This window comes from Berghia stephanieae, chromosome 4, assembly GCF_034508935.2.
Source record: "Berghia stephanieae isolate SIO BIC M18660-M18661 chromosome 4, UCSD_Bste_1.3, whole genome shotgun sequence".
NCBI classification, from domain to species: domain Eukaryota; kingdom Metazoa; phylum Mollusca; class Gastropoda; order Nudibranchia; family Aeolidiidae; genus Berghia; species Berghia stephanieae.
The window spans coordinates 27,854,350-27,869,722 of record NC_088363.1 but is presented as its reverse complement, the minus strand read 5'-3'; the positions used below and the strand labels follow the sequence as shown (position 1 = coordinate 27,869,722).

Genomic DNA, 15,373 nt, shown 5'->3' with positions numbered 1-15,373 from the left:
TACTTCACTTAAGATCCAGAAAGATTAACTTTTTTTACTGTTAAACATTAAACACGGCGTTTTGGCCCTTTGCCTTTAGTGTCAAGGTTCAGACAAAACTCGCAGAAAATGACGAGAGAGAAAAAATGAATATATATATATATTTAAAAAAAACATTTTTCAGCCAAAGCTAATAAGATGGATAGGCACACCTATGGAGAGATACCTAAATATTTAAATCCACTTGTTAGCTTCTGGCTCACTCGGCGACATTAAGTAGTCCTTCATAGCCATAGGGCTATGGAACCGGAATTTGTTTCGGTTTCTACAGCGTGAAACGGGCAATAGCAATCACTTACTACCCTTTGGATAGAACGCTAGTCTATCGCAAAGTACTTCCCGTCAGATCTATCAGACCTAGCTACTCAATCACTCCTGAGTGGACAGAAAAACATCTCGACTGCACCCGGGATCGAGCTCGGTCCCGTTGCTGAGAAACAAATGCTCTAATAGGACATATCCTCGGCGACGTAATACCAGATAATTCACAAGTGATAGGGAGCTGGGTCAAAATATTTTGTTATAATAATAACAAAATAAAACATGTATTCTGTCATACTGGGAAAGTCACATTTTAGAAAGTTGGCCAGAAAACTCGTCATTAAAACTATTCATTGGTTAAAAAGACCCTCATCTTGTCAAAAACTCTCAATCCTGGAACTTCAAGAAAGTCACAGGTTTGAGAGCTTTTGTCAAGATGAGGTTCATTTTAATCGATCGATAATTGAAAGGATGTGTTTTCTGGCTAACATTTGTAAAATGTGTTTTTTCCCCCTGAGTTCAGCAGTATTGAAAATCACCTCAAAATGACCACTGAGTTTGTCCCTCATGACTTTCCGATCTTTTTCCCAGAACATTCTCCAGAAATGGATATGTTCCTTGCCGTAGGTGATGATGATTGTGTCGTCAAAGGGATAGAAGCATCCAGACACAACAGGATCTGACGTTGTCTGAGGAAGAAATGAATTATACGGGTAATGGTGTTGGTGGTGATGTGACGCTAAAGATGAATATTAAGATGCTGATGATCATGATCATGATGGTGATTATGATGATGGTGATGATGATGATGATGACGATGATGATGATGATGATGAAAATGATGATGATGATGATGATGATGATGATGATGATCATGATGATAATGATGATGATGATGATGACGATGATGATGATGATGATGATGATGATGACGACGATGATGATGATAATGATGATGCTGATGATGATGATGATGATGATGATGATGATGATGATGATGATGATGATGATGATGATGATGATGATGATGATGATGATGATGATGATGATGATGATGATGATGATGATGATGATGATGATGATGATGCCGGTCGTGATGATTGTGTAATGTTGACAGTTTTGGTGATTTAAATGATGATGGTTATCATAATTGTAATAGCCTTTTGTGCATGTCAAAACATCAACAGATCTATGCAAAATGGTTTATAATATAATGGGTAAAAAAAGTGAACATTAGTTGAGGGTGTTCAATGTTATTTGAAATTGGTCAAACAATTTACAATATATACACAGAGATAAACACAAACACAAACATACATACATACATCACACTTAAATACACACACACACACATATATATATATATATATATAATTCTGTTCCATTGGCTAGTATAAAAGGCTAAATATGTGGGCATATATTTATACAGCTATATATTATATAATGTTGGGTGTGTGATTCATGTTGACATCAGACAATTGTTTGGTGGATTATCTACGTTCCTTCATGGAATGCCTAGCCGATCACATCTCTCGATGCCGCGGCGGATGGGCGTAAAACATAATATATATATATATATATATATATATATATATATATATTTATATATATATATAACTGTTAATATATGCCTACATATACTAACCAATTATTTCAGTAGATCAGAGACATTGCACTATAACATTTTCCAACAATGACAATGCTTTATGGTGGGTGAATTGTAAATAGTCGGTGATTAGAAAAAAAAACATGAATGAAACATCTAGATAATATCACTATAAGATTTAGCCTGAGATCATTAAACCTTATGGTCTTTTGTTTAATCTTAATGTTATTGTTTTCCTACAACAAAATATGAATAATGTCAAGGCATTGCATGGTTTTTGACAATCTGAAACAGTATCTATAAAACAATGTCAGATAAAGCAGTAGGGAAAATGCAAACAATATCGTCAGGGAACCCGAGATTCGAAACTCAATCGAGACAGGCTGATTTTTTTTTCTTGCATTTCTTTCTGCTTTGTATGTCACTGTCCCATACATATCTTTTCAGATTTTCAACTTACATCACTGCTCACAAATTTGTCACTTCGTTTTTCGAGACTCCTTTTTTTTAATTGTCCATCAAGGGCAGCGTTCAGATGGTGTATGGTCTTTGTATCGTACTCAAAAGGTACAGAGTTGAATCACCATCGCGCTGGTCACCTTGCCTTAGCTCACTTTGCAGCGCTGCACTACGGTTTGTGAAAATGAATTAATCCTGTTATCTCTTGGGCGGCTATGTGTTCTTATGGTATGACACTCGCTTTCGGATCGGAGGGTCCTGGGTGAAAAGGCTCCTTGGAAAAGGCTCTTTACTCACATTCTCTCACCGTACTCAGGTGTTAAATGAGTGCCTGGCCGTTGACAGCGTTGCTCTATTAGAAAAAATAGGCGTCATGACTCGTTCTACATGTTACGTATTGCTGTTGGTCAGGGACCCCTTGTAAAGCGCGTTGAGCACATTTAGTGGATATTGCGCTGTAAAAGCTCAATTTTATTAAAAAGCTCAATCCCTTGGAGTACACTCTAAAGAACAATTTCCCATTAAGGATGAGTAAAGTTAATTTTTTTAAAAAGTTGTAAATTATATTGAATTTGGATTGTTATATAAACGTGACATGGAATACAAGAAAACACAAAATGTGGTCATTTCGGGCACACTTCTCTTTATGAAAACATTGCACATATGTTTTTATTTCATTACATTATTGACACATAATATTGTCGCTAATTTGACATTCTACAAATACAATAAACGGATACAATAAACGTGAGTGTTTATCATTAAATTCAATCTTCTATAAATATATTCTGTGGTAACAAAAGAATAGTGTGTGACAAGCGGTGCCATTTGTGCATGTGATCAGAGCATGTGATTTTCAGTTACCTTCATTATGAAAGGAACCAGCTGCAATGGGGATCGGGGGGTTAAGGGAAGGGGGGGGGGGGGTTAGTATATAATGTGCATGGACTTAATACTCAAACGTATAACAATAATTATACAAAATACTCATTATCCTGAATAGCGCAAGATTATGTTAAATGCCATGAGTAATCAATGAGACTAAAAAAAAAGACACAGCGCCGCTCGCTACAATTAGTGGCTACTTTGGGTCTCATTAACTCTGTTACTTTCATTATATAACGTAGACTTAATCACGTTAATTGGATTCCTGTTATGTAAATCACTATTAGCTTAGATGAAAGCATTGCAGGCTAAATTGTTTCACAGCCAGAGCTATTAGAATAGAACACTAGTTCCAAATTCACTTAAATCATATTATACAGTAAAGACAGTATATTTTGCAATCATATCAAAAGCTGACCCGTTTTGACTGGCAAAATAATAAATATAGTTGCAAACAACACATTACTATGTGGTTGCTAAGAACAGCCATTTATTTACAGTGACGTCAACGTCATTCTATCTGTCAGTTCATACTATGTCTAAAGGTTTCAGATTCAGAGTTTTTACTGGTCTATTCTGTCCATCTTTAAATTGGAGTGAACTCCACATCATTATGGCATCGTTAAAAAAACACGATTAAATAAAGGCATTAATTTAATAATAAAGATCCATAAATATTTTCTGGTCTTTAAATCTTCTCTGAGGGGACAATGCAACCCTTTTAATCCTCTATCAAAATCGTCAATTTATTAAACAAGATTAGAGCAAAATTATCTTCTTTTTTCTGTGCTGCTTTGGATCAGTTTTGATCATTTCTATGATCATAACGACATTCACAATTAAACCACAGATGCATACAACCCGTGTACGATCTCTGTGCACTCATGAAGATGAGTAACTCGAGCCAAGAAAAGCATATTAGTTGTACGGAAGACGAGTCCAAGTCGTTTGATTTTTGTCAGATTGTTTTTCTACGACTTTGCATCATTAGATTACAAAAATCCCAACCGTGACATAGTTGACATCGTATTGTAAGCTTGAATATGTTTTCACTTTTTATACTGATCAAAACGACCTCTTAGCAAGTGTTGACGGGTTTAAAGTAACTACTTTGTTAATTGTAAAAATCAATCAAAACATTGGCACACTTTGATGACCAAAGCATGCCCGACAGGCATCTTGTATTGGACGATGTTTTTCACGGATATTATAAACAATGAGATCATTATAGATCACTCAGGTCTTTGTTGTTGATGTTTGCCATCCATGTTTATGAGTAATTCTTAGTAAACTGTATTAGCCAGACTATAAACGTTTAAGTTTATACATAATTTTGTGTGTTGGTCCGTTCTATTTCTAGATGGCAATGTTGTGAGAAAAAAAGTAACATTGAGATTTGTGGGGTGTGTGGCTCAGCGTGTGGGGCAGTGTGGCTCAGCGGTGCGGTCTTCTCTTCGTACCCGAAAGGTACCGAGTTCGATCACCCGCCGCTGCGCTGTGTAGCCTTCAGCAAGTCACCTTGCCTTAGCTCAATTTGCGGCGCTGCGCTGCGGCTGACGTCTGGGTTATTCCAGTCTTCCCTTGGAAAATATCCTAGAGATAAATTTCCCCTATGGGATGAATAAAGGGAATTTTATTTTTTATTTTTTATTTATTTTGTTTATTTTGACTTACCGTTGTTTTGGACACAAGCTTCTCTGTCTGCCACTCCCAAACCGACAAGACGTGTCTATCACTGTCGTCTATGGCCATCAAGAGGTCTCCAGTTATCTGGTGATATCGGAAAATAAAGATAGCTCAACCAAGCAAACATGCAACCAACCAACCAATCTATCATTAACCGATCAATCAGTCAATCAACTCATATTTATAATACTGGTTTGTTTAGGTGGCTAACGTTTAGCATTTGATTTTTAATAAAATAGTAATGTTCAACTAGATGCTCTGTGTCCTTCGAGGCAACTCAAAAGAAAAAGATAAACAGCGGAAGAGTAAAATCCTATTGAAAAGACAACGTCAAGTTAATCTATAAGCTATATACAATGTTCCTTTAAGAGAATGGTTTACAAGAAGCAACATCGCTTACCATCCGATCTTCCAAATTTCCACTGGATTCCCGCTCAGAGAAGTTGATGCAGGCTATTCCCTGAGAGAAGACACCGAGCCCAATGACTGCATAAGTACTCAGTGACATGCCATCCCAAATTCGGATATGAGCCTGGAAAATCAGATTCAATATTCAAATTTTATTTTTAAGCTGTATTCCAATTCAGATCACACATCAAATAATAGAATTTCCAATCAACACAGTCATGTTACTGTAAATAAAAAAGAATCAAATAAATTACACGTAATTGATTAAATTATGTGCTTTAACCCTCTCTTTACCAACTATAGGAAAATGGTCACATTCGTTACGATACAACCATTTTTCTTTTTCAAATTTCTTTTGTACATCATATAATTTAATGAAAATGAACAGTGTGTTGTAGAGTATATCTTGCTAAATAAATTATTTATCGCAACCACTTACTGCTATTGTGTCAGAGTGATAAAAATACTATTTTTGTGTTAGTTAGGCTTGAAGTTTTGGGGAAAATCCTGAAAATGACTGGTGAGGAGAGGGTTAAAAAATCTAAAGATAATGATAATGTTACTGCTTGAAGCTCGAGTAGATAAAATAATAATAATAATAATAATAATAATAATAATAATAATAATAATAATAATAATAATAATAATAATAATAATATATAATAAAATAATAATAATAATAAAAATGTATAATAATAATAATAATAATAATAATAATAATAATAATAATAATAATAATAAGTAATAATAATAATAATATAATAATAATAATAATAAATAATAATAATAATAATATATAATAATAATAATAATAATAATATAATAATAATATAATAATATAATAATAATAATAATAATAATAATATAATAATAATAATAATAATAATATAATAATAATAATAATAATAATAATAATAATAATAATAAATAATAATAATATAATAATAATAATAATAATAATAATAATATAATAATAATAATAATAATAATAATAATAATAATAATAATAATAATAATAATAATAATAATAATAATAATAATAATAATAATGACATCAAAACAAGCTTAAAACCTTTAAATTGTGCTTGTTTTTCTATCTCAGTATACAAGGTCATTTATGGGTCGTTAAGTACTCACCCCGCTCTCAGGCGACTTCCCTGATAACTGTCCACTGGCAAGAAAACGTCCATTCGGGTGAATAGTCAAACTGTATAGATGGTAGGTAGAGAATGGACATTAAAGAGAATTTTATCCAACTGCGAAGCGATAAAGGCATTAAAGGACGGTCATTGCATAGACCGAGTTAGTCTGATTTGATTGAATTATTGATTGATCGAGACTTTCCACGGGCCGAGTCAAGTTGGTGCAATTCTATTGTTATTCATCTTTTTCTCAAAATCTAATCACGTAGCCAAGAGAACCTTGACTTACGGCCTTCCAGTCTACGTACTGTTATACAAAATATATATTTGTATTTATCGGGGTCCCGATAGCTCATTTGGTAGAGCACTCGCTTCACACGCAAAGGGATCAAGATCGATCCCGGGTGCAGTTGATAATTTTTCTGACCCCCCCCCCCACGTCTCCACTCAGCAATGAATGGATAGCTGAGTCTGTTAGATTTGGCGGAAAGTTCTTTGCGATAGACAAACGACCTATCCAAAGGATAGCAAACAATTGCTATTGTTCGATTCACGCTATAAAAACCGGGATAAACTCCGGCTCCATTAGCCTAATGGCTCTGAACGATTACGATTTTTTTCCTCCTCCCTTCCTCCTCCTTTCCTCATCCTCCTCTCCTTGTTTATCCTCAATCTCCTCCACTTCTCCACCTACCTCCTCTTTCCTCTTTTTCTTCTTCAGCACTACTACCACCACAAAACAAAAACAAAACAAAACAAATACACTACTACTACTACTACTACTACTACTACTACTACTACTACTACTACTACTACTACTACTACTACTACTACTACTACTACTACTACTACTACTACTACCACTACTACTACTACTATTATTATTCGAAACAACTTAAAACGGACCATCCCTTCCTATTTTCTTACCAAGTGACCTCTTCGTTGTGACCGAGGTAATGCTTCTGTGTAGCAAACTTCTTGTCATAAAGAACGACAACAGCAGCGACGAAATACACCAACTCCCCGCTAGATGGCAGCACCACAAGATTTTGTTTGACGTCACGACCACGGAACCCATAGCTGGTCAAATGTTAAGGAATTGATGGTTCCTCCGTGACCCCTTGTTGCTATGCCTATTCACATGGATGCCTTTTTTACTATTATCTTATATTATGTTTGGTTATTGCTTAGTTATGGGCGAATCATCAATTCTATTACAATTTAAATTAGTCGACTAAGAATTATTAAACTGTCTGTAAGAATAATGAACAAAATGGATTCAAACGCTTGGAATACAAACATTTTCATCAATCAACAGTTGAGGAACTAACGGCTTGAGACAGAAATGCATGTATCATAATATATAGAAATATTTACCAGGAGAAATGAACGTTGAACAGTGCTTAAAGCGTGGAAATAACATCGTGGATAAAATAAAATATCATATTTTTATATAAAGGATACACCCACTCCAGTTTGAGTTTCTTTCCTGGTTTCATCCCATCGTCTTCCTCATCAAACACAGTGGGTGGAAAAAACTCTGCAAAGATGAATAAATTACATCAGGATTTTAGTCACTATCAAGAAACAAATTATGGAGCAGGCAGTGGTGTAAGATAAAGAACTGAAAAAGTGTGTATTAAATAGTTCCATACATACTTTTCCAGATCTTTATTTTAGACACAAAATGCTATGCTAAGAGTTGTAATACCCATTATACATTTTGGGAAAATTCCGATTTTATTATATCATATATCATGGGAAAACCCCATTTATTCTTTGTTTCATAAGAGTAGACTATGAAAAAATGTATTCATACTAGACGGTCTACGATGTATTATTCATGTATCAAAGCCCTTAGGCTGGTGTTGTTTTAGGATGATCCAGTTTCCAAAATTGAATGTCAAGCCATAAAGATCAGTATCACGAAAATTTAGTAATTTGTAGTTAAAGAAAGCAATATTAATGATATATTTTTTAAATGTTATGATTTAGAAATTTAATCTTGAAATTCTGGCTCAGCACAACATAATACCTTATTGAGGTGGCAAGTCACATATAGATTATGTAAACCGAGGTTTCTTTGTTAATGTTGTTGTTGTTGTTGTTGTTGTTGTCGTTGTTTAGTTCGTGGTTTTTTTTTGTTTGTTTTGCTTTTTGTTAGTAGTCATACGATGGCTTATTATGGGAAATAGTAGACCTCAACCCTCTCCTTATCAATCATAGGAAAATCGTCACATTCATTACGATGCGACCAACAATTTTGCCATTCTGATTTCTTTTATACATAGCAAAATTTCAAGATTTTTTTATATTATAGCTAAAGAAACTTAAGACTGGGTTGTACAGCTTATTCTGCTGATCAATATTATGTATAGAATGTACTTGTTTTATTTAGAAAATTATATTTGTTGGGTTAGGTGGATGTGAAGTTTTGGGGAAAACTGGGAAAATGGCTAGTAAAGAGAGTTAAAATCAAACATTTCTTCCACTCATAAGTTCCTTACCCCGTGTCTTTCCGTTGATGTCTACCCGAATTGAATCCAATTTACGTCGTCTGGGATCCGGTCTGGCTTGTCTTTGGAAATCGGTATATCCTGTCATAGCAGAGGAACGTGTGGGAGATCCTCCTCCTCCCCCTTCGTCTTGTGAAACATCTGAATGATTAAAATATATAATGTATGAACAATTTGTAAAAAATAAATAATGGTAATCCTTCAGAGCCATAGTGTCCACAGCCCGAAGGTATCCGATTTCTTTAACCTTTAATTGACAGATGCAATTGATTTCCACCCTATGGACAGGACGTCAATCTTGGCAAAGTATTGTCAGCTAGATCTATTTGATCCAGATAACCAGTTACTGTTGAGTGGACATAGGAGTCAGTAGTTTTCTTGTTTGTGGTTCAAGAACACTAATCAATTGAGCTATTTGCTCCCATAAAATGTTATGATTTAAACGTATCTGCAGCACATTTAAACTGCTAAAACCAAGAAAAAATTTCCTGTTTATTCACAAAGTCACGAACATTGTGTTGTTGGCCAAACAGCAACAATGTCTCCACTTGAGACCGTGGCTGATAGAAATCTGAAAAGAAATGTATGAAACAGTGGCAAAGCAGAAAGACAAATACAAGATCGCCCCCCTCAACCACCCCCTCCCAATAAAAATTGGCCTGTCTCGACTGGGGATTGAACCTCAAACCGCCAGATGTGTTACCATTATACCACAAAGGCTACCTGATGGATAGGATGATTTCATGCTAATATTTTTCACAAGGATACTGTGAACCCTTTTGGCATCATATAGATAATATGCACTTGGATAAGAAGTTCACAACATTGCCATCCGGAAGTATAACGGGCCAACAAACAAAACTTTGTGTAACCATGATCGGTTATAGTCTGGTTGATACAGTTTAGTGAGAATTACTCATAAACGTGGATGGCAAAAAACAATAACAAAGGCTTGAGTGACGTCAACTTCGAACTATCTATAAGCAAATATTGAACACGAGATGCCGAAAACCCTGGAACATGCCCCATTCACATTAGAAAAATATCAAAGAGATAAACTAGGAAGCAAGTAATTGTGTAAAATCAATACCTGAAGATTTACGTTTGAAACGGTGCCAGACAAATACAAGAAAAAAACCATCCCAAAACAATTATTCTGCCTCGACTGGGGATCGAAACTTAGACCATCTGATTTCCGGTCAGACATGCCACCACTATTCCACAGAGGTATTTCACGATGTTTTTATGTATTAATCATGATCTCTTTAGAAGATATCTAGAGGCCTTTGATACAAGCTATTAAGCATATGTTGTTTTGTGAGGCAGGTGGGGGTTGGGTTAGTCATTTTTTTTAGGTTTGGAGTTATCCGTACATTTGTATTTAAATTTATGAGTGATTCAGAGATTTTCCAGTAGGCTATAAAATATAAATCTAAATGTTCTCTTCATTTATTACAAATCGTATACAATTTTTCGGGTAATTTAACAGTATTCTTAAATTTCTAGTCTGTGTTCATCCAAGTAAAGAGTGAGTAAAAACTCTAACCCAAGGACAAATCGATGATATAAAAAATAAACAAAAAACGGCACGAAAATTGCTCATCACCAACCCTAATATAGTCATTATGCTCATTCTGCTGGACTTCTTTATCTTCGACTGAAAAACAAAATAATTAGTGGTCCGTTGGCTTCACTCGATACATCCAAGTATGCATCTCTATAAACAAAAAACCCATCGGGGGAAAATGCTGCCTCGTTCTAACCTCCTCCTTCTCCCCCTCCTCCTCTATCCATTATCCTCCTCATCCTCATCCTCCTCATAATAATAGTTAATAATAACAATAATAATAATAATAATAATAATAATAATAATAATAATAATAATAATAATATAATAATAATAATAATAATAATAATAATATAATATAATAATAATAATAATAATAATAATAATAATAATAATAAATAATAATAATAATAATAATAATAATAATAATATAATAATTAAATAATATATAATTAGTAATTTTATATTATTATTATTATGATGATACTGCTCTACTCTATCTCTATCTTCTCTTCTCTTTTCCTTCTTCTTCTTCTTCTTCTTCTTCTTCTTCTTCTTCTTCTTCTTCTTCTTCTTCTTCTTCTTCTTCTTCATTACCCTCATCGTCCTCCTCTACTCCTCATCCCACTCCTCCACCTCCTATCTTCTTTCTCCTGCATACCATCCTCCTCCCCATTCACCTCTCTTCTTCGTCCGTGTTTTTCTTGTTTTGTGTTTTAAAACTTTTTTCTTCTTAGTTGAACGGCATCCTGCTTGTTTTGTATTTGTTTTATTTGTCTATTTTCAAATATATCCATTTCACCATATGTTCTGTCTCAGATAAATTAAATCTCACGTGATAGCTTCATCTAATCTCGCGGAATTTGGTTTTGCTAGTTCTCCTTCCTCTCAAAGACCCATTTTTGAGAGTTTTGCCGAGATGAGAGTCATTTAAATCCATCAATATTTGAAGGACGATATTTCTGGCCAATTTTTAAATACGTGTTTTCCATAAAACGACAATTAGCTGGTTATTACATGTATATGGAACATTTATTGCTAAACACCACTCTTTTCCCCCATCTTGTATCCGAAGAAGCTAGCTCGCCAGCCTGTTTCCCAAAGTCGGCAGAAGGAAACGTCCCGGTTGAATTCCGGGTTTGACTCTAAAACGCCGTGGTATTTTTTCTGTTTACTTCCTGTATTCTCTTTATCTCTCGTTACTTTCCACGGAAAACCTTCGGTACTATCGAGAGATATGTAACTGATTTTTAGAATCTTCAATAATTTGTGAAATATCAGGTCTTAATTATGGTCCATTAAGCTGGTAATGGTGTTGATCCCCGATTCTGTAGTAATTAACAATTTCGGGACCCAGTACTGTACCAAGTGAGCTACCAGGCTCCATGTGGGTTCAGTTGGTTATATCTTTGAAACTTTTTATACTCCCTTTTTAAAGATTAGGCCTGGTATAAAATTGTAACAACTCAGTGGTATATCTAATATTATTCTTGTTTATTTGGTATAGTCCGGACTCCTCATTTTGACTTACTTGACTTATTGCCGATCACTTCCCTAATCTTCAGACAGAAACGCTTTGGCAGCTTCTCCGATATCTTGAGTGAATTCTTTTCACTGATGACGGTCTGCTGCGAAGGATCTCAGGTATTCTAAATCCTTTTTGCCTCTCAGTTCTTGTGTGTGTCATCGAGTTGCTTGCCGTCTTTATTTATCGTAGTGTATACGCTTGTTGTAGGTCTGCCTTTGTGTTTGTTATATCCGCTTGGTGTAAAGAATAGCGTTATCGCCTTATTTGCTGGAATATTTATGTCTCTCCTTCAAATATTTCCAAATAGTCTTTATCTTTTTTCCAAAATTTGAAATGATAGCGGTGTTTCTTCGCATTTTATGTACAGCGATAAGTTACTTATTTTGGTTTAGTATTCTCCTGAGCTGTTTCCTATGAAAACAGGTTGGAAATAAGCAAACTGGAATAATGTCCATAATTAATAGTGCTCTGTCTTTTGTTCACTATCTTCCTATGTTAATCTAACATGTCTGCCGATGCCGTATTCTGATCTCTCACTTTGGTAACTAAAATCAATAGATTGCATAATTCTCCCTCCCCCAAGTCAGCTGCACGTGCCAACGGTTACCTTTGGTATGTTAATGTTATGTGATGTGATGTTGCTTGTCTTCTTGTGACTGATATCTTTTAAAAGAGGTATTATTGTATTTCCGGATAATATCGTTTGATTCAAGGACGTATGAATTAATCAATAAATCAATTTTTCTCTTCAGTACTTTCCTGATGTCACGCGATTTTTTGGACGTCGATCCTCTTGGAAAAACAATTTTATAAACGTCATTTCAACGATCAAGTCTCATGTTATATTGATTAATATTGAATTACTAAACTGCAGTAGGACCTGTCAAAAGTTGGAGCAATATTAATCTTCAAACCAAAACAATTCTACCACTATACCTAAGATAACGTTGAAGTAACAACAAAGAAAAGTCTTACATCCTAGTCTTGGAAAAAACATGAACAGTCAATTCATTGAAATCAAAATGCATTAAAATATTTATATTCAGCTTAATATGTAGGGCTACATACGATTTTTTTAAAAAACCAACAAAATAGGTAAAAATTTTCGTCATTCAGATTGTAGCTTATGTTTTTGCTATTTATTTAAGGACAATGCAAAGAAACATTCCGCATAATCATATTTTAAACTAACAAAACCAAAGATGGATATGTCCTCATTATCTGCTTCATTTCTCATCTTCTTCTGACAGTACAACAATCATGGTAGATTATCACGATTAAAATACAATTATTTTGATGCTCCTTTTAATTACACTTTTGTTTGCCTTCATACATTTTTCTGAACCTCAGATGTCTATATCTAATAAGGATACGGTCTGGTGCTATGGGCTTATTCTGAAATTTGCAAAGATTCTAAGGTGCACACACACTTGAAGTTGCTCTCATCCATACTAGGGGAAAGACAATTCCACGTCGCCCTAGGAGACATCACGAGTAAAGTTTGGAAAGTAAGAATGGTCTCCTCAGGGATCTGTCCTGGCGCCAATCCTCTTTAATGTCTATATTAGGAACATGCCAAACCTGATTGTGGTAGAATTTCTGTTAAAATGGTAATGCAGATTTCCTTTTTTTACGCCCATGTTCAAGTGAGCAAAGTGGGGCTTAATTAAAACCCTGCCATGGACTAACAAAACAAAGGGACTAAAGTGGGACTCGAACCCAGGAGCTCCCAAGTAGCAATGCAATGCTTTAACTGGTCGGAACAGTTTTAATGCAGCTTACTACTGTGAAATGTTCCAACATTTTTTTTAAAGCCGGGCAACGCAAGAAGCCAGTGCTATTGAGTAGTCATCGTGTTGACAATGTCAACCTCCATACACGTATGATGAGTACAGTGATGATGATGATGATGATGATGATGATGATGATGATGATGATGATGATGATGATGATGATGATGATGATGATGATGATGATGATGATGATGATGATGATGATCGATGATGATTAGATGGATGATATCGATGATGATGCACGAGGCATTCAGCAGTTGTGTAACTTACTCGTATTTCGACATGACAACATAGGTATTCATTAGACAGTTAAAACGTATCTAAATCGTATCGTTTAGACTTTCTTCTGCTGGATACAATGTGATGATTGAACACACAGAATTAAAACATCAGCTTTAATAACTGGCAACATGATTACAATGATTGATAAATGTTTGGTTTTTTTCTTGTAAACTTTTATCTGCTTTGTCTAACATTTGTTGATGCTGTAAGAACGTTTTTCCATTTCTTTTTCAGTAAGTGTAAAAACACGCCTGTTTGTTTTTTTTTTTTTTGTATGTATTTTTGCTCTTCACAATCATCTGTCTTTTTGTGGGGAAATGTTTCGACTGCAGATCGTTAATTGTTATATTCAGGTCATTTTCTAGGAATCAACCTGATTGAGATACAGCGGTGAACCAGTTGGTCTTATTTGACAATAAAAAGTTAAGTAAAAATTGACAAATTTTTCTTGGACGATGTCAATCATTTTATTCTGTAGGAATTTTGAAGATCATCACCGTATGACAAAAATGTGTCCTTGTAGCGAGTGACTCTATTAAAAAATGAATGTCACCAAACCATATTCCACCGTGGTAATTTCTTTCCGTCAATACCAGGTAAAGATCGTACTAAACACCCCACGTATATGCATAGTAGTCTGATTGTTAATCGACAGAAGTCAGATAAAGCATTGCGTCAGTTCCAATATTTTTTAGCTTATACTGTCATCAGATCTCAATTTTGAGACCTCTTGAGGCCTTTTGATATGTTGAGGATCATTTCAATCGACAAGTGTTTGAAGTAAAAGTATTTATTTTTGGCCAAAATGAAAAAGGGCTTTGCCATTGGGCTGTAGTATAACGCTTGATGGAATGAAATATTAACCAACATTAAACACATTGCTAACTCGAAAGCAATTAAGGCAATATAGCCAATATGAGACATTTAAATTTTGGTAACTCTTACCTTTCTCCATTGATTTTTTAACAAAACAGTGGAATGATATGGGCTGCTCATGAACAAATTATATTTATAATACCATCTTTGTTACTAGGGGAAAACGTCACTGACACAAATATAGAGATAAGAAAGTGAAATAACAACAGCCAACTGTCATAGATTTTATTATACATATCTTATTGTATTAAATTTGTTTCAAGTTTGGAAGATAGGCTTCAGAAATGTTGCACAGGGTATATGTTATGTGTTTTATTCCGCGAGG

The 15,373-nt window shown here is 34.6% G+C and overlaps 1 protein-coding gene across 8 annotated transcripts in view; it reads right to left on the bottom strand.

Moving 5' to 3' along the window:
- LOC144970356 (echinoderm microtubule-associated protein-like CG42247) overlaps window positions 1-15,373 on the bottom strand; it is a 137,215-nt gene that overhangs the window by 16,011 nt on the left and 105,831 nt on the right. For 4 of the 8 annotated variants that reach the window (XM_078909907.1, XM_078909910.1, XM_078909909.1 and 1 more), the window contains 8 exons: window positions 8,994-9,143; window positions 7,951-8,026; window positions 7,414-7,566; window positions 6,482-6,551; window positions 5,337-5,468; window positions 4,925-5,020; window positions 3,230-3,250; window positions 840-989 (listed from right to left, as the gene is read on the bottom strand). In XM_078909907.1, the coding sequence (XP_078766033.1) occupies window positions 840-989; window positions 3,230-3,250; window positions 4,925-5,020; window positions 5,337-5,468; window positions 6,482-6,551; window positions 7,414-7,566; window positions 7,951-8,026; window positions 8,994-9,143 (848 nt within the window). The remainder of the gene's footprint in view (window positions 1-839; window positions 990-3,229; window positions 3,251-4,924; window positions 5,021-5,336; window positions 5,469-6,481; window positions 6,552-7,413; window positions 7,567-7,950; window positions 8,027-8,993; window positions 9,144-15,373) is intronic. The other 4 variants (XM_078909908.1, XM_078909912.1, XM_078909911.1 and 1 more) reach the window with 1 other exon arrangement.